The sequence below is a fragment of the Macaca thibetana genome, chromosome 20 (genome assembly GCF_024542745.1).
Source record: "Macaca thibetana thibetana isolate TM-01 chromosome 20, ASM2454274v1, whole genome shotgun sequence".
Taxonomy (NCBI): domain Eukaryota; kingdom Metazoa; phylum Chordata; class Mammalia; order Primates; family Cercopithecidae; genus Macaca; species Macaca thibetana.
The window spans coordinates 64277218-64300301 of record NC_065597.1 but is presented as its reverse complement, the minus strand read 5'-3'; the positions used below and the strand labels follow the sequence as shown (position 1 = coordinate 64300301).

Below are 23084 nucleotides of genomic sequence, written 5' to 3'. Positions count from 1 at the left end.
ATTTTGCTTTGCTTTTATAGGGTAGAGTTCTAGAAGCATTATCATTGACAGAAGTGGTTGGTAAAGGAAAAGAAAGCCAGGTGCAAGTGGCTCATGCCTGTAATCCCGGTACTTTGAGAAGCAGACGCAGGTGGATCACTTGAGCCCAGGAGTTTGAGACCAGCCTGGATAACATGGTAAAACCCTGTCTCTACAAAATACGGAAAAAAAAAAAATTAGCTGGGCAGGGTGGTAAGTGCCTGTAGTCCCAGCTACTCGGGAGGCTGAGGTGGGAGGATCACTTGAGCCTGGGGAGATGGAGGCTTCTGTGAGCCATGATAGCACCATTGCACTCCAGTCTGGGCGACAGAGACCCTGTCTCAATAATAATAATAAAAGTACAATCTTGGGATCCCAATTCGCTATGCCAAAGGAAAATATTAAGCTGGAAGCGGAGTCATGCAAAAAGCTGCCTTCTCTTTTGTTCCTAAGCAGGTAGCTACAGATAAAAGGTTAAATATTTGCGCAGCTATTCTATGTTCACCTTATCTTATGTAAGGCGTTGATTTATTGAGCAAGGATGAATATGTAAGTGACTATTCCCCTCCCTGTTCCTTTCTTCTTGCAGCCTGTGGATTCAGTCATGTGACCATACCCTCCCTCTTTCCCCTCCAGCCTTCTTTTCTCCTTTAAACAAAGGGAGGGAGAGTATTAGGACAAATACTAATGCACGCGGGGCTTAAAACCTTGATGACGATGGGTGCAGCAAACCACCATGACACATGTATACCTATGTAACAAACCTGCGCATTGTGCGTATGTATCCCAGAACTTAAAGTAAAGACAAAACAAAAAAAAGCAAACAAACAAACAAACAAACAAAAAAACCTTGAAGCTTTCAGAAGCATCTCTGGAAAAAGGCAGAGGCCACAGATTGTTCTGTGGATTTGTGTTCCTTTATTTCCAAGCATGTCCTTAACCTTGGCAAAGTAAACATCTAAATTGATTGAGACCTGTCTCAGATACTTTTTGTTTGCAGAATATGAATACTTTTAGGGCAGGAGAGCAACTCTGGGATCTGGAGCTGGCATTTCTCCCTTCAACCCCAAGATGCCCACCTTGGGACGATGGCATGGAGGCCCCGCTGCCTACCTTCCTCACCAGTACAGGACTGGGCCTCAGAAGGGCCAGGGACATGTCTGAGGCTCCTCACGCCATTCCTGGTGATGAGGTATAGCTGAGAGCTGGGTAGGGAAGGAGGACAGTGTCAGACACCTCATTTTCATTCATTCATTAGACAAGTAACACCTTAAGCTGCCAGAGCTTGGCACAGGGGCAAATTCTACCCTGAACAGGGCCAGCCTTTGGGCAGTGCACACGCTGGTGGAGTGACACTCCATGGCCACAGGGACAGATGCTGAGGACCACAGAGAGTGAAAAGTGCTGTGAGAAACCCACATGGAGGTAGCACGGCAGGGGACTGTCTCAGGGATAGAGCAGGGCCTCCCCTAGCTGCAGTAGAGCGAGTTCTCTGCAGAGATAACATTTGAGCAGAAATCCAAAGGATGAGAAGGAGCTATTTTCCAGACAGAGGACACGGCAGGTGCAAAGACCCTGGGGGAGGAACGAGCTGGCCGCTTTAGGAGCATGGAAAGAAGGCTGGCGGGAGGGGGTCAGGAAGGAGGGGGACAGTGAGTGAGGGGCAGCAAACAGGGGCTGGTGGGAGGAGGGAGGCACCAGGTAGGCAAAGTCCCCATGGGACAGGATTAGCGAAAGAATGTGGGTAGGTAGGGCAGCCTGGACTCTCACTCCCTCTGAAATTACCCCTCTCCAAGAGTCACCTCGCTAGGGGTCACAGACAAGCATGCCCCAGATGGACTGCAGGAAAGAGCTGAGGGGTCTGAAAGTTCTCCAGCTGTCATCTCTCAGCTGCCCACGGTCCCTGTCAGACACACCCACCCCTCACAGTCAACAGGCATACATGCTTGTGGACACACACGCACTCCCATAACACACTCACTCCTCACTGACACACTCACGGACACACCCTCATGCACACAGCAGCTCACACACGCGCTCATATGCCAGATCATGTGTACTCAGACACAGGCTCATGGGTGCACATACTAACACACTTGCATGCTAATGTCACATCCATACCCATGCACGTCCCCATGCACACATGCAGACATGTGATCACACACTCACATGCATGCACACACACCACACACCTGCTCACCTGCACCCTCGCGCTCATGGTTCCCTTTCTGCCAGCACTGGGCACCCACCTGAAGCTGAGCAGCTCCATGGCCTCCTCGGGCATGTTCAGATGCACCTTGAGGTCCTGGCCCTTCTGTACCTGGATCCCGCCATCCAGGCTGGTGGCGCCACGGACGCTGGTCACCCACCTCAGCCCGGCCTGCCCCAGGGTGCCCGCTGTGCCCATCTGAGCCGATATCTGGAGCAGGGCACTGAAGGACAGGCATGTACCAGCTACATCCCAAGGGCCCTGGGGCCACAGACCCCGCCTACCACCCCCAGCAGCCCCCTTCAGTCTTGAGCCACAGCAGCCCCTCCACCACTGCCCCCCACAGGCTGTACGTGCACCAAGCACTTTCCAGTCCTCACTTGCACTAATCCCTCTTACGGATGGGGAAACTGAGGCTCAGAGAGGTGAAAGCACCTGCCTGGGTTCCATGACTGGGACAAAGCATGCGGCTGGGACACGTGAACCATGGCTGTCTAAGTCCCAGCTCAGGCTCTTCACACCAGAGAGCACCCAGCCTAGGGCATCCATGTTCCCCATGTCAGACCCAGGACCCAAGGACAGCTCAGCTGAGGGGCTGGGGACAGATGCTCAGCAGCACCACAGCAGGTTCTGGAATCAGACCAAATATTGCACACATTCTGCTCAGGTGCTCTGGCGCCATATGGCCCCAGGTTCTCAGTGTCCTCGCCTTCAACCTTGGTTTCCTCATCTGTCAGTGGGAAGAAGCACCAGCCTTGCTTGGTCGGGAGGGCGTTGCACGAGTTCAGTGAGCTCAAGGCTAACTGCTCTCCTCCCTTCTGAGTGGGGTAGATGGAAGGGCATAGGGTTATGGCCAGCCACCTCGCATTGCAGTGTGACCTTGAACACGTGACCGGACCTGAGCCTCAGTCTTCCCACCTGTAAAGTGGATCTAACCACCTCTGCACACAGTCTCTTGGCACAGGTGTTCTGCAGAATAGGGATTCCCTTTTGCCCATGTGGATGTCACCCAGGCCTCTGCAGCCCTTTGTAGGGATGGGATCATGCCACCTAATTCGTGCCAGCTCCCAGGAGCTAGATACCTGGGCTTGACATAACCATTCATGGAGAAATCTGAGCGCTGCTGGAAGTCAGCGGTTCCTCGGACCCGAATGCTGATGGCAGCTGAAGCGTTTAGGGTCAGCCGGGCAGGAAGGCCAGACACGGTGGGAAAGACCAGCTCCTCTGTGGCCAGGCACAGCCTCCGGTTCATCTGCACCGCCTGCCCCTGCAGGCAAAGAACCATAACCGGGGGCCGGGCGTGGTGGCTCAGGCCTGTAATCCCTCTACTTTGGGAGGCTGAGGTGGATGGATCACTTGAGCCCAAGAGTTCGAGACCAGCCCGGCCAACATGCGGAAACCCCATCACGACTAAAAATACAAAAATTAGCTGGCGTGGTGGTGCATAACTGTAGTCCCAGCCACTCGGGAGGCTGAGGCAGGAGAGTTGCTTGCACCGGGGAGGCAGAAGTTACAGTGAGCCGAGATCATGCCACTGTACTCCAGCCTGGGCAACAGAGCAAGACTCTATCTCAAAAAGAAGAAAGGAAGAAAGGAAGGCATGCAGAAAGACAGATAGACAGAAAGAAAGAAACCATAAGGGGACACGAGGCCACCCCTGTTGTGAGCCAGGCACCCTCTGAGTACTGAGTACAGTAGATTTCATTTGTCCTCAAAGCGCATGTGATCCCAGTTTCTGGATGAGGAAACTGAGACCACAAAGATAAATGTCCCACCAAGGCCCGGTAACTAGAAAGGGATGGAGCTAGGTATTAACCCAGGCAGTTTGCTTATGAGAAAAGGTCAGGGATCAGGTTCAGTGAGGTGCGGAGGAACGTGGATCCTGCCGTTAGTATGCACCGGGCAAGCTGAAAGCATCCTGCTGCATTTTCACCATATTAGCTCCTTTAATACAATTGCTCTATGAATGAATATTCTGGGTTTTTTTGTTTTGAAATGGTGTCACTCTGTCGCCCAGGCTGTTGTGCAGTGGTGCAATCTCTGCTCGTTGCAACCTCTGCCTCCCGAGTTCAAGCGATTCTCCTGCCTCCGCCTCCCAAGTAGCTGGGACTACAGATGCCCTCCACCACGCCTGGGTAATTTTTGTGTTTTTAGTTGAGATGGGGTTTTGCCATGCTGGCCAGGCTGGTCTCAAACTCCTGATCTCAGGTGATCCACCCGCCCCGGTCTCCCAAAGTGCTGAGATTACAGGCGTGAGCCACTTCGGCCAGCCAGATATTTTGTTATTTTTTATGTATTATCCCCGTTTCACAGATGCAGAAACTAAGACCATGGTAAGTGAATCAACAGGTTCGAGGAGGTAAATGACAGAGCTGGGATTTGACCTTGGGCAGCCTGACTCCAAATTTCATGCCCTTAAGTGTTATGTTAAAGTGTCACAGGGCAGATGGCATGGGCAGGGGCAGGCAGGAGCTACCTTCATGAGCCTAATGACGAGCTCGGCCAGGTTCAGGGACCGGTGGTTCACGTGACTCCCTGTGGCTCCGCAGTTCACAAAGCTCAGCTCCTGCCCCAGCACCTTCATGCTCAACTCGCATCGCAGAGCCCGCTGGGTGGCCCCACGCCTCCGGGTCACCTGGGGGAGGGCCCAGACAGGTCACAAAGAACAGGGTCAGGGTTAGCAGAGTGATATGCTTTGGCTGTATCCCCACCCAAATCTCATCTTATAGCTCCCATAATTCCCACATGCTATGGGGAGGACCCTATGGGAGATGACTGAACCATGGGGGCGGGTCCTTCCCGTGCTGTTCACGGGATAGTGAATGGGCTCAGGAGATACGATGGTTTTAAAAATGAGAGTTTCTCTGCACAAGCTCTTTCGTTGCCTGCTGTCATCCACGTAAGATGTGACTTCCTCTCCTTGCCTTCCACCATGATTTTGAGGCCTCCCCAGCCACTTGGAACTGTAAATCTACTGAATTTTCTTTCTTTCGTAAACTGCCCAGTCTCTGGTATGTCTTTATCAGCAGCACGAGAACGAACTAATACACAGGGCAAAGTGCCTGTACTTTCGGAGGGGGAAGGGGTGTCTGGAGAGAAACGTCAAGAACTTGTGGGGTCCAGATGAGGCTTGCAAAACTCCTAGAGCATGAACCAAATCCCAACCCAGATGTGTTTTCTCTGACTTGCACAGTAGTGTCCAATGCTCAGAGTGTGTGTGTATGTTTTCATAAAGGTTTTATTCTAGAATAATCTTAGATTTACGGAAGAGTTGAAAACTGACTTGGCATAGTAGCTCATGCCTCTAGTCCCAGCACTTGGGAGGCCGAGAAAGGAGGATTGCTTTAGGCCAGGAGTTTAAGACCAGCCTGGACAGCATATCAAGACCCTGTCTCTACAAAATTAGGAAAAAAAACAAAAACAAAAACCCAGGTATGGTGGCAACCATCTGTAGTTCCAGCTACTTGGGAAGCTGAGGTGGGAGGATCACTTGAGCCCAGGATTTCAAGGCTGCAGCGAGCTATGATCATGCCACTGCACTCCACCCTGGACAACAGACAGAGCAAGACCCTGTCTCTGAAAAAAAAAGAAAAAGAAAAGAAAAGAAAAAAGGAAAATTTGCAAAGACAGTACAGAGAGTTCCCACGTATCATTCAACTGATTTCCCCATTGTTAACATCTTACATCACCAGGATGCACGGTGCAAGCTGACAAATCAACATTGGTGTGTCTCCATCAACTAAACTTGAGAGTTCATTTACATTTCACCAGTTTTTCCATGAATGTCCTCTTTCCACCCCAAGATGCAATCAGGCAAACCCCACTGCCTCTTGTTGCCGTATCTCCCTGGTGTCTGGTTCATGGCAGTTTTTTAGTCTTTGTTTTTCATGCCACGTACGTTTTTTTATAAATTGAATTTGGAAATTGGGAGATTTTACATAAAACCCAGCTCTCCGGCTTCTCTATAAAGAGAAACATCGGGCTGCCCACCCTCCCCACAACAAGGGACAACAAAGGACCAGAGCTGAGCACTGGCTGCCACTTTAGCTGGGCCACGGGCTTCCTCTGTCCACCACAGTCCCCACCACTCCCTATTGTCTCTCCAACACTGAGGCCAAGTATCTGCTGCCATTCATCACTGCGCTCATGCAGAATATTTCTCGGGATGTGAGTCTCTAGGAAAAGTGAGAAAATGACAGACCAAGGGGATTGTGCATTCTATGAAAAACTGTTTATACCTAGCCCATCTCCCTCTTTCAAGTCTCTTGCTGCCCCCAGCTCTAGTCCAAGATGCTTTTAACAGCAGAGATTATTGCCCTGCTCATCCTGGTATTCCCAGGCCCTGGTTTTATACTTGGTGGTTAGGAAACATGTGACCAAGTGAACCAATGTCCCAACCATTCACCTTGGTCACTATCAGATGTACACGGCAATGACATTTCATAAGAGCAAAATGTTGTCAATAATCTAAAACTCCATCAATGGGAAAACGGTTAGGTAAACTGTGGTCCCTACCCATAGGATGAATATTAAAATACCTGCACATGTTGAGCTTCTAAGTAAGAAAATACTCAAGTGATAAGAAGAGAAAAAGTAGGCTAAAGATATACACACCCTAAGACTAAGCAATTTCACTCCTAAGTGTATGCCTGACAGGTATGAATACACACGTCCCCTAAGAACGCAGACCCAAGAGTCTTCACAGCACTGTTCGTAATAGCCAGCAACTGATGGATACAGAAATTGTTTTATGTTCACACAATGCAATACTATGCAGCTATGAAAAGGAACAAATTATAAATCCAAACCACAGTATAGCGAAATCTCACCAATTTTAAACCAAAGTCAGACACAAAAAGAAGTATAGGAGCAGCACTATTCAGTCACCAAAAGGCAGAAACCACCCAAATGTCCATCACTGAATGAATGGATAAACACGTGGTACATCCATTCAATGAAACATGACTTGACTTTAGACAGGAATGGAGTACTGAGCTACGCTACTATGTGGGTGAACTTCCAAAACACTAGGCTAAGAGAAAGACGCCAGACACAAAGGTCACATATTATATGGTTCCATTTATATGAAATATCCAGAAGAGGTAAATCCACAGAGACAGGAAGCAAATTGATGGCTGTCGGAGACTAGGAGGAGGAGCTGCTGGGGAGCGACTTATGGATATAGTGTCTCCTTTGGGGGTGATAAAAATGTTCTGGAACCAGACAGAAGTGGTGGCGGTATCATACGGTGACTATACTAAACACCACCGAATTGTTCACTTTTTTTTCTTTGAGACGAAGTCTCACTTTTGTTGCCCAGGCTGGAGTGCAATGGCGAGACCTTGGTTCACTGCAACCTCTGCCTCCTGGGTTCAAGCAATTCTCCTGCCTCAGTCTCCCAAGTAGGTGGGATTATAGGTGCCTGGCTAATTTTTGTATTTTTAGTAGAGATGGGGTTTCACCACGTTGGCCAGGCTGATCTCAAACTCCTGACCTCAGGCAATCCCGCCCACCTCAGCCACCCAAAGTGCAGGCATGACCCACTGCACCCAGCCCTATTCGATTTATTATTATTATTATTAATATTATTATTATTATTATATTATTTTTGAGACACAGTCTTTGTCACCCAGGCTGGAGTGCAGTGGCGCTATCTTGACTCTTGACAATCTCTGCCTCCCCGGTTCAAGTGATTTTCCCGCCTCAGCCTCCAGAATAGCTGTAATTACAGGAGCACACCACCAGCCCAGCAAATTTTTTTTGTATTTTCAATAGAGACAGGGTTTCACTATGTTGAGCCGGCCGGTCTCGAACTCTTGAGCTCAAGTTATCTGTCTACTTCGGCCTTCCAAAGTGCTGGGATTACAGACATGAGTCACCATATCCGGCCAATTGTTCACTTTAAAATGGTTATTTTTACATATGAGAATTTCATCTCTTAAAAACAAGAGTACACTGTGAATGATTCCATTTATATAATGTTTACAGAAGGAACTGGATGTGATTTCTACTGCTGACCAAATTGGAGTCATGAAGACTGGGTTCAACCTCCCACAGGGAGCAGCTGGTAACCCAGATGACACAGGCTCAACAATGGTCCCCAAGACACAGACATCAGGCAACCCAAGATGATGCACTCCAAGAGATGGAAACAAGCGAGATGAGCACAGTTTCCCACCTGGAGTCAGTGTCCAGGCTGCAGCACAAGGAAGGGGAATGGAGGCTGAGCTGGGGGACTCCCTGAACTGAGGAGCTGGGGGTGTGGGGAGACCCTGGCAGCTGGACTTTGCAGGGGAGGGTACCAGAAAGCAGAGAGCTGAACAGAGAGCATGCTCAGAGGTCTGCAGAAGGTCCTATGAGAATCTCTGTAACATCCCATCGGGCAAAAATGTCTGAGCTGTAACAGTCGAAGCACTATCAGTCAAAGAAACTAATAAACTTGACTTCATCAAAATTAAGACTTCCTGCTATTGTTTGAAAGACACCATTAAGAGAACAAAAAGACACACCACAGACTGGGAGAACATATTTCTGAGTTACATGTCTAATGAAGAACTTGTTTCTGGTCAGGCGTGGTGGGTCACACCTGTAATCCCAGCACTTTGGGAGGCTAAGGCAGGAGGATCGCTTGAGGCCAGGAGTTCAAGATCAGGCTGGGCAACACAGTGAGACCCCATCTCAACAAAAAGAGAAAAAAACTTCGCCAAGTGTGGCAGTACTGCCTACAGTCCCAGCTACTCAGGAGGCTGAGGCAAGAAGATCACTTGTGCCCAGCAGGTCAAGATTGCAGTGAACTATGATCACACCACTGCACTCCAGCCTGGATGACAGAACCAGACCTCAACTCTAAAAAAAGAAAGAAAAGAAAAAACTAACAACATGTTTCTGGAATATAGAAAGAATTCTCAAAACTCAATAATAACAAGCCAACAAAATAAGATGAGCAAAAGATTTGAATGTACATTTCACCAAAGAAGACGTACAATAGCAAATGAGCATGTGAAAAAATGATCAGTGTCATTAGTCATTAGGGAAATGCAAATTAAAGCCACAAGATACAACAACACATTATTGGAATGGCTAAAATTAAAAAGTCTAACCATACCAAGTGTTGGTGAGGATGTAGAGAAACTGGAACTCTCACATACTGCTGGTGGGAATGCAAAAATAGTACAACCACTTGGGAGAATGGTTCAGCAGCTTTAAAAAAATTAAACATACACCTACCATATGATCCAGTCACACCTACTAATTATTCAAGAGAAACAAAACCACATGCCTAAAGACTTGTACACAAATATTCATAGCAGTTTTATTTTTAATAGCCAAACCCTGGAAACAACTCATATGTCGACCAACAGGTGAATGGAGAAACAAACTGTGGTATATCTATACAATGGAATACCACTTAGCAATAAAAAGAAACAAACTATGTTATAATCTATAGCATGGGTGAGTCTCAGAATAATTATGCTGAATAAAAGAAGCCAAACAAAAAAAGAGTACATGCTTTTTTTAAAAAGGACATGTTCTCAAGCACAGTGACTCACACCTGTAATCCCAGCACTTTGGGAGGCCAAGGCAGGTGGAATGCTTAAGCCCAGGAAGGTTGATATCAGCCTGAGCAACATAGTGAGACCCCATCTCTACAATATTTATTTTTTAAAAAACTAGATAGGCATGATGGCACATGCCTATAGTCCCAGCTACTCTGGAAGCTGAGGTGGAAGGACTGCTTGAGCCTGGGGGGCAAAGGTTGCAATGAGCCAAAATCACGCCATTGCACTCCAGCTTGGGTGACAGAGTGACACTGTTTCCAAAAAACAAAAAAAAAAAAAAAAAAAAAAGGACTTGTTGTGTCATCTAATTTACATAATATTCTAGAAAATGCAAACAAGTCTACGGTGACAGAAAGCCTCTCGCTAGTTTCTGGGGACAGAGGAGAAGCAGGAGGAAGGGTTTTTTTTTTCGCTCTGTCGCCCAGGCTGGAGTGCAGTGGTGCGATCTCGGCTCACTGTAAGCTCCGTCTCCTGGGTTCACACCATTCTCCTGCCTCAGCCTCCTGAGTAGCTGGGACTACAGGCGCCCACCACCTCGCCCTGCTAAGTTTTTTGTATTCTTAGTAGAGATAGGGTTTCACTGTGCTAGCCAGGATGGTCCCGATCTCCTGACCTCGTGATCTGCCTGCCTTGGCCTCCCAAAGTGCTGGGATTACAGCCGTGAGCCACCACGCCTGGCCGGAGGAAGGGATTATTAAGGATCTGGAAGAGACTTTTGGGGGTGATGGGTGTATTCATAAGCTTTATCATGGTGATGATCTCATGAGTGTGTACATGGGTCAGAATGTATCAAATTGTTCACCTTAACCGTGTGGTGCCATTCACCTTAACTGTGTGCTGCTGTCCACCTTAACCATGTACTACTGTTCACCATGTGTCAATTAGATCTCAGCAAAGCTCATTTTAAAAAAGTGGAACGAACTGATGCTGCCAGAAGTCAGAAGAGTGGTCACCCCTGGTTAAGGATGGGTGTTAACAAGAACAGGAAGTCAAAGGGGAGGCTGGGAGCTGAAGACGGTCTGGGTGCTGGTGATGTGGGTGTGTTGAGGTGGTGGACAGGCAAGCTGTACACTTACAACTTAGGGACGTTCCCATGCATAGGATCTATTTCAAGCAATGGTTTTTCCAAATAAAGCCAGTTGACTACTCAGATTTGAACCAGCCACTCAGTTCTGTAAGGAGGGGACGGGGTCAGAGTTCACAGACATCCAAGTCTCAGGTTCAAAAGCCCAAACATGAATCGAGGTGGCCTGCCTGGGGGAGTAGGGTGGGTGTGGCCACCTCCCTTACCTTCTGCTGTAGGTCTCTCATCCTTCTGTCTCTGTCTCCTGGACACTTGGGGCTGGCTTGCTGTGGTACAGGCCCTGGTTTTGGCCCTGGGGGCTTCTCTGGCTTGGCCTCTCTCCCGTCTTCCTGGCTCCAGAATGACTTCCTGCCAAACAGCCTGTGAGCAATTTCCTCAGCATTTTCCAGCCGGAGCCCAAGCTGAGAAGGGAAGCCAGGGGCTCAGGGAGGAACAACTCAGTTACAGGGGTGATGACGAGCTGTCAGGCTGGGGATATGAATGGGGGAACCAGAGGCTTGAGCAGGCCACTCCAGGCTCCCTGGTGCCCACCTAGGCTTAGGTTCAGGGACACGACCTTGGGAAATCCATCACTCTCTGTATCTGCTTGGTAGACACCACACGGGAAGAATTCTTGCCAATTCTTTAAGGCTTGGATCAAATGTCACCACCTCTGGGAAGCCCTCCCTTAACTCCCATGTCACTCTCTTCCCACCTCCTCTGCCCCACACACAATATACTCAGACTGGAATGTGTGTCTTCCTCGAAAGATCCATGATGAGGCCAAGCACTCATGTCTCAATCACTAGGCACCTGCATGACCTGATCTGGGCGTAGAGGTTCTCAAAATTTGATAGGTGAATAAATGGATCCTTCCTTCTGTCCCTCCTGTCTTCCATCTGCCCATCCGTGCAACCCTCTGTTCACCTATCCTTTTGTCCTTCCCATCTATCCATCTATCTGCCTCTCCACCTTCCATCTTTTCTTTCCTTTGTTCTATCCATCCTCATTCCTATCCATCCATCTACTTTTCCTTTCTTATGGACCTCTCTCCTTCCATTTATTCTTTCTTCCCTCTTCCCATCTAGATATCTGTGATAGCATTTTCAGAGAAGTCACCAGAGACCAGCCCTTGGCAATGACTGGTGAGTGGGTGGATGGATAATGGATGGATGTGTGACTCAAAGGATGGAATGATGGATGAATGTGGGTAGACATGGATGGCTAAGTGAATGAAAGATGGATGAGTAGGAGAACAGATGAATAGATGGGTAGGTTAGACAGTAGACAGAGAGATGCATGGGAAATTACACGGATGGATGGACAGACAGACAGACAGATGGGTAGGGTGGGTATGTCCATGGATGGGTAGGCGGGTGGACAGATGAATAAGTGAATGGATGGATGGTGGGTGGGTGGTGTGGTAGGTGGATTAATGAATGAGTGAATGGATGGATGGATGGATGGATGCGTAGGTGGGTGGATGGATCACGGGTGGGTAGATGGATGGATGGTTGATGGCTGGATAGATGATGAGTGTGTGGGTGGGTGGATGGCTGGATGGATGATGAGTGCATGGGTGGGTGGATGGATGGATGATGTGTGGGTAGGTGGGTGGGTGGATGGATGATGTGTGGGTGGGTGGGTGGGTGGATGGATGATGTGTGGGTGGGTGGGTGGGTGGATGGATGATGTGTGGGTGGGTGGGTGGGTGAATGGATGATGGGTGGGTGAATGGATGATGGGTGGGTGAATGGATGATGGGTGGGTGGGTGGGTGAGTGGATGGATGAGATGAATGAGAGGGATGTGGGTGGATGGACAGATGGACAGATGAACAGGTGAATAGATAGGTGGAGGATGGAGGAATGGATGGAGGGATGGAGGCATGTAGGTGAATTGATACATGTATGGACATACCTATGGGTGGGTGGGTGACTAGATACTGGGGGAGGGGATTGAACAATGGAGTCAAGGGATGGATGGACAGACAGATAAGTGACTGGGATATTTTTTGGCCCCAAGTCTAGGAGAGGCCCTGCAGAGGCTACAGCAAGGCTCCCCTCTAACCTCCAGGAGGTTGAAGGCACGGCCCATGGTGTGGATGGTCAGGTTGACTGTGGCAGAACGGGGGAGAAAGGAGGCAGGAGAGAAGAGAAGGGTCCCCTCCAGGTTGGCTCCCAGGCTTCCAGACACTAGGAGTAAGAAAAGAACATCAGTACACTCTGCACACACTCAGAGTGGGGTCTGGCTATTACCATGGGGCCATACCCTGAGACAGAGCCAGACACATGGTGTGTCTTCCCACCTCTCCCTGGCCAGGATGGGAAACAGCCTTAAGCCTTTTCAAGAACGGAGGGAGTCCAGGACCGAGAGTCACACACACCCACTTCTGCTGACAGGCAGAGAAGAGGTACCCAGAGCACCCAAACCCCAACCCAGGCTTCCAAGAATGGCTGAGGTAGTTTTGGAGCCTTAGTTTGAAAGAGATTCCCTTTTTGATTTTCTGTTTAATTACAACAAAGAGGCAGTCTCAGTGTGGGGCTAATCTCTCTTCTTAACACAGGAAAAAACTCTTTTCAAAATTCACAGCCCTCAGCAAGTCACAGAATCCAGGACAATTTAATAAAACAGTGTTTCAGCCAGGCACAGTGGCTCATGCGTGTAATCCTAGCTTTGGGAGGCTGAGGTGGGCAAATCACTTGAGGCCAGGGGTTCGAGACCAGCCTGGCCAGCATGGTGAAACCCCATCTCTACTAATAAAAGTACAAAAATTAGCCAGGCATGGTGGTGCGCACCTGTAGTCCCAGCTACTCGGGAGGCTGAGGCAGAAGAATCACTTGAACCCTGGAGGTGGAGGTTGCAGTGAGCCAAGACTGTGCCACTGTACTCCAGCCTGGGCAACAGGGCAAGAGTCTGTGTCAAAAAATACATATATAAATATATATACACACACACACACATATATACACACACACACATATATATATACACACACACACACACGTATACAAATATATCAGTGTTTCATTACCCACCTCTGGATGTACAGTATTTCTTTTTAGGACTATCTTCTCTTTACAGAGAGTTAAATTGATTTTCTATTAATGGTACTGATAGACAATTTCCTTTTTAACATAAATCTAAGGTACAAAGAGCCAATTTAGAGAGAAGATGTAAGTATTCAGAAAACCATAAAATAACTGATATGACTTCTCTAAAAAAGCAGCAGGTGCTATGGAAATATTGCAAAAAAAGTTTGAACAAGCAGCAAGTTGGTTTTGTTTTTTGTTTTTGAGATAGGGTCTCACTCTGTCACCCACGCTGGAGTGCAATGGTGCAATCATGACTCACTGCAGATTCGACCTCCTGGGCTCAAGTAATCCTCCTGCCTCAGCCTCCCAAAGTGCTGGGATTATGGGTTTGAGCCACCACACCCAACTGGCATGTAAGTATCTGACCGCTTGACACAACATCTGATCCGTATGCTCTCGAGAGCTGGAGCTCCAGGGTCCCCAGCCTTTGTGGTCCCAGAGCAAGACTGGGCCTGCCCAGGATGGCCATACCTGATCGGAAGGTGACATCAGAATAGGATGAGTGTTTCCACATTTCCGGGTGGAACTCCTGGCTGAGGATGTCCTCAGGGAGGGTGTCCCGGAGGGCCCGTTTCAGGGGGTCGCGTGTCTCCAGCAGCTGCAGGAGATGACTCCACACAAAAGAACCCACTGGAATAGAGTCGTGGGCAGCAGGGAGGGGACATGAGAAAAGGGCCTGGAGCTGGTGGTGTCCAGAGAAAATACCCTCCCCCGACCCCCATCCCAGTCCTGCAATTCTCTCACACGGGGGCTTCTCAGGAGCCTGGCTACGGAGACCTACGTCTTCTCTCAAGAAACAGCAGCCAACAAGTTGTGCCATGACAGAACGTGGAAATCCAGCCCGTGTATGAAATTCTGACACACTTCCCAGAAGAGAAAGGAAGGTGTCATAGTCTCAAAAGTCAGACCTGAGTCTGAACCCAGTCCCAAAGCTCAAAAGCTGTGTGACCTCAAGGTGGTCCCTCTGCCTCTCTGAGCTTCAGTTTCCTCATCAGTGAAAATGGGAAGTCGGACCTGATTTCAAACCTTAGTTCCACCAGGTACCAGCGTGGCCTTAGATGTTCCAGCTCTTGGAACCTTAGTTTTCTCATCTGAAAAAGGAACTAACAAAGTACCTTGCAGGGCTTTTTGGGAAGATCAGTTAAAAGCAGAGCCTGGATCTTAAAAGACTAAGTATGTTTCAGGATCAGCAAAAGGTGACGTGTGACCCATGAGGGTCCCTGGAGGGATAAAGATCAAATGACAGCCTCATGGGATTGAGTCCAATGGGGAATATTAGAGTCTTACAGGGAGCCCCCAACCCTCCCCACATTGTCCCGGGCTCTTAGAAGGTCCAGTCAGGGGCTTCTGGAACAATCTGTCAAAGAATAGAGCAGAATGTGGGTTTTTAGGGATAAGGTGCCCACTTGTTCCCATGGGGCAATACATCAGGTGGTACCCCAGGGCCACCGTGGAGGATGAGCCCCTCAGCTGATCCCCTCAGGAGGGGTTCAGCACACATCCCACTCCAGGCCTGAAACTCCTAATGCAGAGAGCTGTATCTTCCAATAGTGCCATCTCTTCAGAAGGTAATTCAACAATATCACATCAGACTTTTAAATGTGCATACCCTTTACCACAGTAACTTATCTTCTGGGAAATTATCCTAAAGTGAGATTAACTCAAGGGCCAAAGGTAGCTGTGCAGGTAGGTTTGTGGTTGTTGCTTCTAATGGCAAAAGACAAGAAACAGCCTAAAGGTCTATCAATGGAGATTGGCAAAATGGGTTATAGTAAAACTTCTGGTGGAACAGCCACAAAGCCACAGATAAGAGTCTATAAGAACTATAGATGAGAAATGAGCTCCCAGACATGGTAAAGACAAAAAGCAAGGAAAAGGCTGGGCCCAGTGGCTCACCCCTGTCATCCCAAGCACTTTGGGAGGCTGAGGTGGACAGATCACCTGAGGTCAGGAGTTCGAGACCAGCCTGGCCAACATGGCAAAAGCATCTCTACTAAAAGAATACAAAAATTAGCCAGGCATGGTGGTGCACATCTGTAATCCCAGCTACCCAAGAGGCTGAGGCAGGGGAATTGCTTGAACCCAGGAGGCAGAGGTTGCAGAGAGCCGCGACTGTGCCATTGCACTCCAGCCTGGGTGACAGAGCAAGACTCTGTCTCAAAAAAAAAAAAAAAAAAAGGCCAGGTGCGGTGGCTCATGCCTGTAATCCCAGCACTTCGGGAGGCTGAGTGGGCAGATCACGAGGTCAGGAGATTGAGACCATCCTGGCTAACATAGTGAAACCCCATCTCTACTAAAAAAATACAAAAAATTAGCCGGGCGTGGTAGCAGGCACCTGTAGTCCCAGCTGCTTGGGAGGCTGAGGAAGGAGAATGGCGTGAACCTAGAAGGTGGAGCTTGCAGTGAGCCAAGATCACGCCATCACACTCCAGCCTGGGCAACAGAGCGAGATTCCATCTCAAAAAACAAAAACAAAAACAAACAAACAAAAACAAAGCACAAAAGCACAATAACAAGTAGAACATGATCCTGAGATGCTACTGTTAAGGAGATACATGTGTATGTTTATGTATGTATTACATGTACAGGAGAATTGCTCACATTATGTATCTTCAGGACACAGGAAGATATTGGGGGGAAGGGGAAGGAAGACTAATTTTCCATTTGTCCCTTGCCTATGCTTTAAAATTTTGATCATCTAGCTACACTGCATTAATAATAGCAGTAGTGATAACAACATTAAAAGCAACATTCATACGTATGACGCACTATGCATTCTAAATGTCTTTGTGTATTAACTCATTTTATGCTTGCAACACTCTGAGGGAGGTACTAGCATTATCCCTATTATAGATTTTATCTGTACCTAAAATATACAGGTACAGAAATGGAGCCTCAAAAAGGTTTACTTACTTGTCTAAAGGCATACAGGAAGGAAGTGGTGAAGCTGGGATTTGAACCTGGGCTCTCGGGCTCCAGGCTCTCACCCCACTGTGCATTATGGAAATTTTTTCAACCATCAGTTGAACTTATTTTCTTTGAATTTACATCTGTGGGTTCAGGTGCCTGTATAAAGGGAATTGTCTCACTCCAGAAGGGATCTGAGATTTGCCGATACCATCCCTCTTCTATCTTAGGTCTCTCTTTAGGATACTGTGTCGTGATCTGGCCAGAGCTAAAAGAGGACTGATTCCCATCCCATTTTACAGATGAGGAAACTGAGGACCAGAGAAGAGAAGTAACTTCTCCAAAGTCATTCAACAGCAGAATGGGGACTAGAATTGCCATGTGGGGGAGGGAAGAACATACAGCCCCTTATCAAGACAGTATGGTAGAGAAACAGGGGAACAAGAAGACAGGAGGATACCAGAGGAGTGGAAGGAGAGGATGCTCTCAAACCCCCTGCACTCTCCAGGAGGTGCCCTCCCAGCCCCACCCCTGCCCACACCCCTCCCACACACACACCCATGGCTCACCCTGGGTGGACAGCTCGCCTGCCTGGGTGCGCCGCACCTGGGCAAACACCTCCTCACTAGGGCATCTCATCAGGGCCAGGTAGGCATTGATACGGATCTCAGCATCCTCCTCCGGGGATTGGTACAGATGGGAGAGCACCGATCGCTGGCTCGGGCAGAAGGAAGGCCATCACCCAAGGCCCACCTATCTCCACCCAAGGCCCACCTATCTCCACCCAGGAGTATGATGTCCCTGGCTCCAGCAGGTGGACCTGCTGCCTAGCCCCAGCTGTCCTGATGTCCCCACTGTGGGAGGCTTCCCTCATACACACTCAGTTGTGGGAGGTAGCAGGGGTTCACTGACCGTGCCTAATTCCCAGTCTCTACCAGCCCCAGCCTAGAGAGCCTCATCAATTCCCCCAACAAATGGGCATGGCTACACTCCAATAAAACTATTTACAAAAACAGTATAGTGTCTTGCCACACAGCAGGTCTTTAAATGTCTCGGCCTTCCTGGGCCCTTTCCTAAGCAAGCCACCTCCCCACATTGTGACTCCCTCAGTATCTACTGGCTTCCTCCACAGCCAACCAGCCACCCACCCATCATTCCATCCACCCACCCACCCATCGATCTATCCATTCACCCATCCACCCACCCATCATCCATCCACCCACCCATCCATCCATGCAATAAATATTAACCAAGCAGCAACTGTGCACCCAGCACTGTGCTAGGTGACAGCCATAAACAAGACCAGCCCAGCTCCTCTCCACCTGAATCTGTTATCCTAGTGCAGAGAGACAGTCAATGAGATTAGCATATGAACTATATAAAAAGTTAGGTAGTGGCGCGGTGCGGTGGTTCAAGCCTGTAATCCCAGCACTTTGGGAGGCTGAGACGGGAGGGTCACGAGGTCAGGAGATCGAGACCATCCTGGCTAACACGGTGAAATCCCATCTCTACTAAACACAAAAAAATTAGCCAGGCATGGTGGTGGATGCCTGTAGTCCCAGCTACTCGGGAGGCTGAGGCAGGATAATGGTGTGAACCCGGGAGGCGGAGCTTGCAATGAGCAGAGATAGCGCCACTGCATTCCAGCCTGGGTGACAGAGTGAGACTCCATCTCAAAAAAAAAAAAAAAAAGAAAGTTAGATGGTAATAAACCCTATGGAGGGAAAAATGACATAGAGAAACAGTGAAAGTGACTTTTAAGCTAAGACCTACGGGAGGTGAAAAAGAAAGGCCTGGAGACATCTGGGGGGAAAATGTACCAGGAAAGGGGACAGCATGTGCAAAGGGCCTGGGGCAAGAGAGGGTCACAAGTGTTTAAGGAAGAACAGAAAGGGCAGTGTGCTGGGGAGGAGGGATGGGAGGTGAAAAGAGCAGGTGAGGTCCAGAGGTCAGATCCCTCAGGGCCTAGGAGGTCAATGAAGGGACTGCGACTTTGAGTAAAAAGGGAGGTACTGGCCCAGGGATTAGCAAACTTTTTCTATAAAGGGACAGAGAACTCTTTGAGACTCTGCAGGCCATGCGGTCTCTTGCAATGAGTTGACTGCAGGCGGAGCAGGAAAGCAGCCACAGACAACACATAAATGAGTGGGTATGGCTGTGTTCCAATAACTTTGTTGACAAAAACACACAAAGGGCCAGAAAGTGACCCATGGCCCATAGTCTGACAAACCCTGTACTAGAGGGGGGCACAGATGGCACTGGTAATCATATGGTTGTTTGTGTATTTGATAAATAATCTGCTTCCCACACTACACACAGGCTTAGACCTAGATACCTATTCACACTAGTACCCAGCCCACAGTAGGTGCTCATTAAATACATGATAAATGAATGAACAATTGAAGAAGTGACTTAGTAAACTGTGGTTTGAGAACTACCACCACCCAACCCCAACCCAGTGAAACAGCACACAAGGGCTCACATCTGCAGAGCAGAGGACCCTCCGGAAGGCCTGGATGGCCCCCAGCCGGATCTCAGGGGCGCTGCTTCTCAGAGATGCGCAGGCACTCAGCGTGGGGGTGAGAGCCAGGGCCGCCAAGCCCGCGTTGCCGATCGCCTTCAGCACAAGCTGGAGCTAAATCGAGATGGAGGGAGGACCATGAGGGGAGAGGTGTGGGGAGGGGCAATGGCGTGGGGAGGGGCAGTGGCATGGAGGGGGCAGTGGCGTGGAGGGGGCAGTGGCGTGCAGGGGCAGGCAGGAGGGTGGGGGGATGGGGGGAAGGGGGGAAGGGGGATGGGGGATAGAAGGAAAGGGGGATGGGGTATAGGAGGAAAGGGGGATGGGGGATAGGAGGAAGGGGGGATGGGGGAAGGGGGGAAGGGGGGATGGGGGATAGGAGGAAGGGGGGAAGCGGGGAAAGCGGGGGAACCCATCCCCACCCTCTCCACCTGGAGCTTGCTGCTTGGCTTGGGTCACACTGGGGGCACTGAAGCCGGTACTCAGGACACTGGATGTCCTCACCTTGTCATCATCCGAGGGCTCCTGGATGGTACAGTTCTCACCCAAGGCATCTCCCAGGATCCTCACTAGAGAGCCGACTCCAGGCAGCTGTCCGCAGGGTGCATCCAGAGAAGCACAGAGGTTGTGCACCAGGGCTGAGATGCCCAGGAAGGCGCCAGGGCTGGCCCGCGGGGTCTGGAGCAGTGGCTGGGGACAGAAATGGGCCCCCACCCAGAGAGGGGTGGTAAATGCCCTTCACAGGCCTCACCCTAGCCACACACCAACTCACCTGGGGCATTTTGTAATACAGAGCCGAGTCCCCCAGTCTGAACAAATTGCTCTGTTCAGGGAACACCGTAAAAGCACCCCAGAGGCCGGGCACAGTGGCTCATGCCTGTAATCCCAGCACTTTGGAGGCCAAGGCGGGTGGATCACCTGAGGTCAGGAGTTCGAGACCAGCCTAACCACAATGGCAAAACCCTGTCTCTACTAAAAATACAAAACTTAGCCAGGCATGGTGGTGCACGCCTGTAATCCCAGCTACTTGTGAGGCTACGGCACAAGAATCCCTTGAACCTGGGAGGCAGAGGCTGCAGTGAACTGAAATAGCACCATTGCACTCCAGCCTGGGTGGCAGAGCGAGATTCTGTCTCAAAAAAAAAAAAAAAAAAAAAAAAAAGAAAAGAAAAGTAACCCATGTGACCCACCACTTAGATGCCCAGTTACCCTCACTCCAGGGCACTGAAGGCTTCAATGAAAGGAAGGCAAACAGGAGGGGGTTCAGGACAGAGCTGCTCCCAGCCCCAGGCACCTCGGAGAAATCAGATCAACAAATCTTTTTTTTTTTTTTTTTTTTTTTTTTTTTTTTTTTAAGACAGAGTCTTGCTCTGTCATCCAGGCTGGAGTGCAGTGGTGCCATCTAGGCTCACTGCAACCTCCGCCTCTTGGGTTCACTCGATTCCCCTGCCTCAGCCTCCCACATAGCTGAGATTACAGACACGTGTCACCAAGCTGGGCTAATTTTTGTATTTTTAGTAAAGCCGGGTTTCACCACGTTGGCCAGGCTGGTTGTGAACTCCTGACCTCAAGTGATCTGCTTGCCTTGGTGCTGGGATTACAGGCATGAGCCATGGTCTAGACCAATAAAACTTAGTAAACAAATTGTGTTCACTACCAGCCAGACTGCTGATAACATGTCACACACGTTGCCTTTCTTATTTCCATTTGCAGACGAGGAAACAGACACAGAAAGGGTAAGGAACTTGCCTCAGGTAGCCCAGGTGTAAATAGTAGAACTGAGATTTAACCCAGGAGGGTCTGGCTCCCAGACCAGACATGATCCCAACACTCACTGCTTCTCAAAATGCAAATTCTGGGCTCACTCTAAAATCCAGCCCTGGCGGGCCTCTGTGCTAGACCCATACCACCCCAAAACAGGGATGGCTTGGCAGCTGTGAGGAAATAAAATCTCTGCCCAGCTCTGTCCCTTTTTTTCCCCTCCTCGAGATGGAGTCTCACTCCTGTCACCCAGGCTGGAGTGCAGTGGCACAATCTCAGCTCACTGCAACCTCCACCTTCTGGGATCAAGCGATTCTCCTGCCTCAGCTTCCTGAGTAGCCGGAATTACAGACGTGCACCACCATGCCCGGTTAATTTTTGTATTTTTAGTAGAGATGGGGTTTCACCATTTTGGCCAGGCTGCTCTCGAACTCCTGACCTCAGGTGATCTGTCCACCTCCCAAAGTGCTAGAATTACAGGTGTGAGCCACCACGCCCGGCCTGCCCAGCTCTGTTCTTTCCTTGAATTCTTCACCAGGTCTGTGTTATGCTAGGATGTGAGCACACTGTGTGAACGTGTGAACATGAGCATCCGCGTGTGTGCATATTGGTGTGTGCTGTGGAATCCCAGTGCTTGTGTGTATGTTCCCATGTCAGTGTGCAGGAGTCTCAGCTCACTTGAGTACCCTAGTATGCATGTATTTCCTGGTGGATGCCTGTGCACACGTGTCCCCATGTGGGCACCTCGTGTGTCCCAGTGGGTGTGTGCATGTGCCCATGTATCCAGGTACGTGTGTGTGCACTGTGTGTCCCTTGTGTGCCCATGCACAGCCAAGTGTATCTTGGTGTGCCTGTGCATGTGTCCAGGTGTGGGTGGCTGTCTCCACACGTCCCACTGCGTAAGTGTCCTGCTGTATGTGCATGTCCTGCCATGTGTTCACATGTGCACACGCTGGGGTGTATATCTGCATCTCCAGGTATATGAGTCTTGGCATGTATGCCTCAATATATATGTGTGTGTGTGTGTGTGTTGACAGGTCTATGGTGTGGGTGTGTGTCCCTGCATTTACCCATGTGGGTGTCCTTGGAAAACCTGCCTCGGTGTGAGCCTGCATCAGTGTGTGTGGGGGTCTGTGTGTGTATACATGATCCATCATGTGTGTGCATATCCCTGTGTGTTTGTATGTCCCTGTGCCTTGGTGTGAGCCTGTGTCAGTGTACGTGTGGGTCCGTGCATGTACACATGATCCAGTATACGTGTGCAAGTCCCAGTGCAATGGGTGCATGCTTCAGTGTGTGTGGGGCGTGTCCCGTGTGCATACACGTGCGCTCAGGATGCATGTGTGTGGGTCTTGGCGTGTGCATCTCACTGCATGTTTTTTTGTGTGAAAGGACAGGGGTGTGTGGAGCCTGGAAAAAGCACATTCAATGTTTCCCTATATTTGGGCAAGGAAAACAAAGCTGTCTGTTTTCTTAATACAGAGCAGGGCAAGCGGGCTGGGCTGGGAGAGCAGGGGTTATAAAAAGACTAAGAAGCTCTAGGGCACGTGGGAGGGGCTGCCTGCTGGAGGTTCCTGCCTCTGCCTACTGTGCCCAAGAAAGGTGGTGGGGGCACAGAAAGGGCAGGCTCGGGCCTGTCCCAGACCAAAGCTGGAGCCAGAAGCCTGGTCACGCCCTGCAGGGCTGTGGGGCAGGCTGGTGCCACTTGGCTGGCAGAGAGCCCAGATCTGTGAGCCGCTTCCGGTGGCCCCACCAGGAGAGCTGGGCCAGCATGAGGCCTGGGTGCTGAGCAGTCCAGACAGTAATGACCCAGTTGGTTCTGGGTATGGCTGCCCTGGGGATGCGCCCAGAACGGCCAGCCTTCCCCGTTTTCACAAAAAACAGAAACCACATCACAAAGAGAAGTACAAATAATTTTGAAAGAAAAATAAATTTTAAAAAAGAAAAAAAAGAAA

At 49.6% G+C, this 23084-nt stretch overlaps 1 protein-coding gene across 1 annotated transcript in view; it reads right to left on the bottom strand.

The window, feature by feature from the left end:
- The window catches only part of LOC126944566 (uncharacterized), a 153010-nt gene that overhangs the window by 98727 nt on the left and 31199 nt on the right, over nt 1-23084 (bottom strand). Inside the window, exons 11-20 of the mRNA XM_050774139.1 lie at nt 19873-20058; nt 19333-19485; nt 17420-17564; nt 14415-14573; nt 12919-13043; nt 11077-11271; nt 4704-4862; nt 3310-3494; nt 2268-2450; nt 1132-1223 (exon numbers count right to left, since the gene is read on the bottom strand). Of these exons, the coding sequence (XP_050630096.1) occupies nt 1132-1223; nt 2268-2450; nt 3310-3494; nt 4704-4862; nt 11077-11271; nt 12919-13043; nt 14415-14573; nt 17420-17564; nt 19333-19485; nt 19873-20058 (1582 nt within the window). The remainder of the gene's footprint in view (nt 1-1131; nt 1224-2267; nt 2451-3309; nt 3495-4703; nt 4863-11076; nt 11272-12918; nt 13044-14414; nt 14574-17419; nt 17565-19332; nt 19486-19872; nt 20059-23084) is intronic.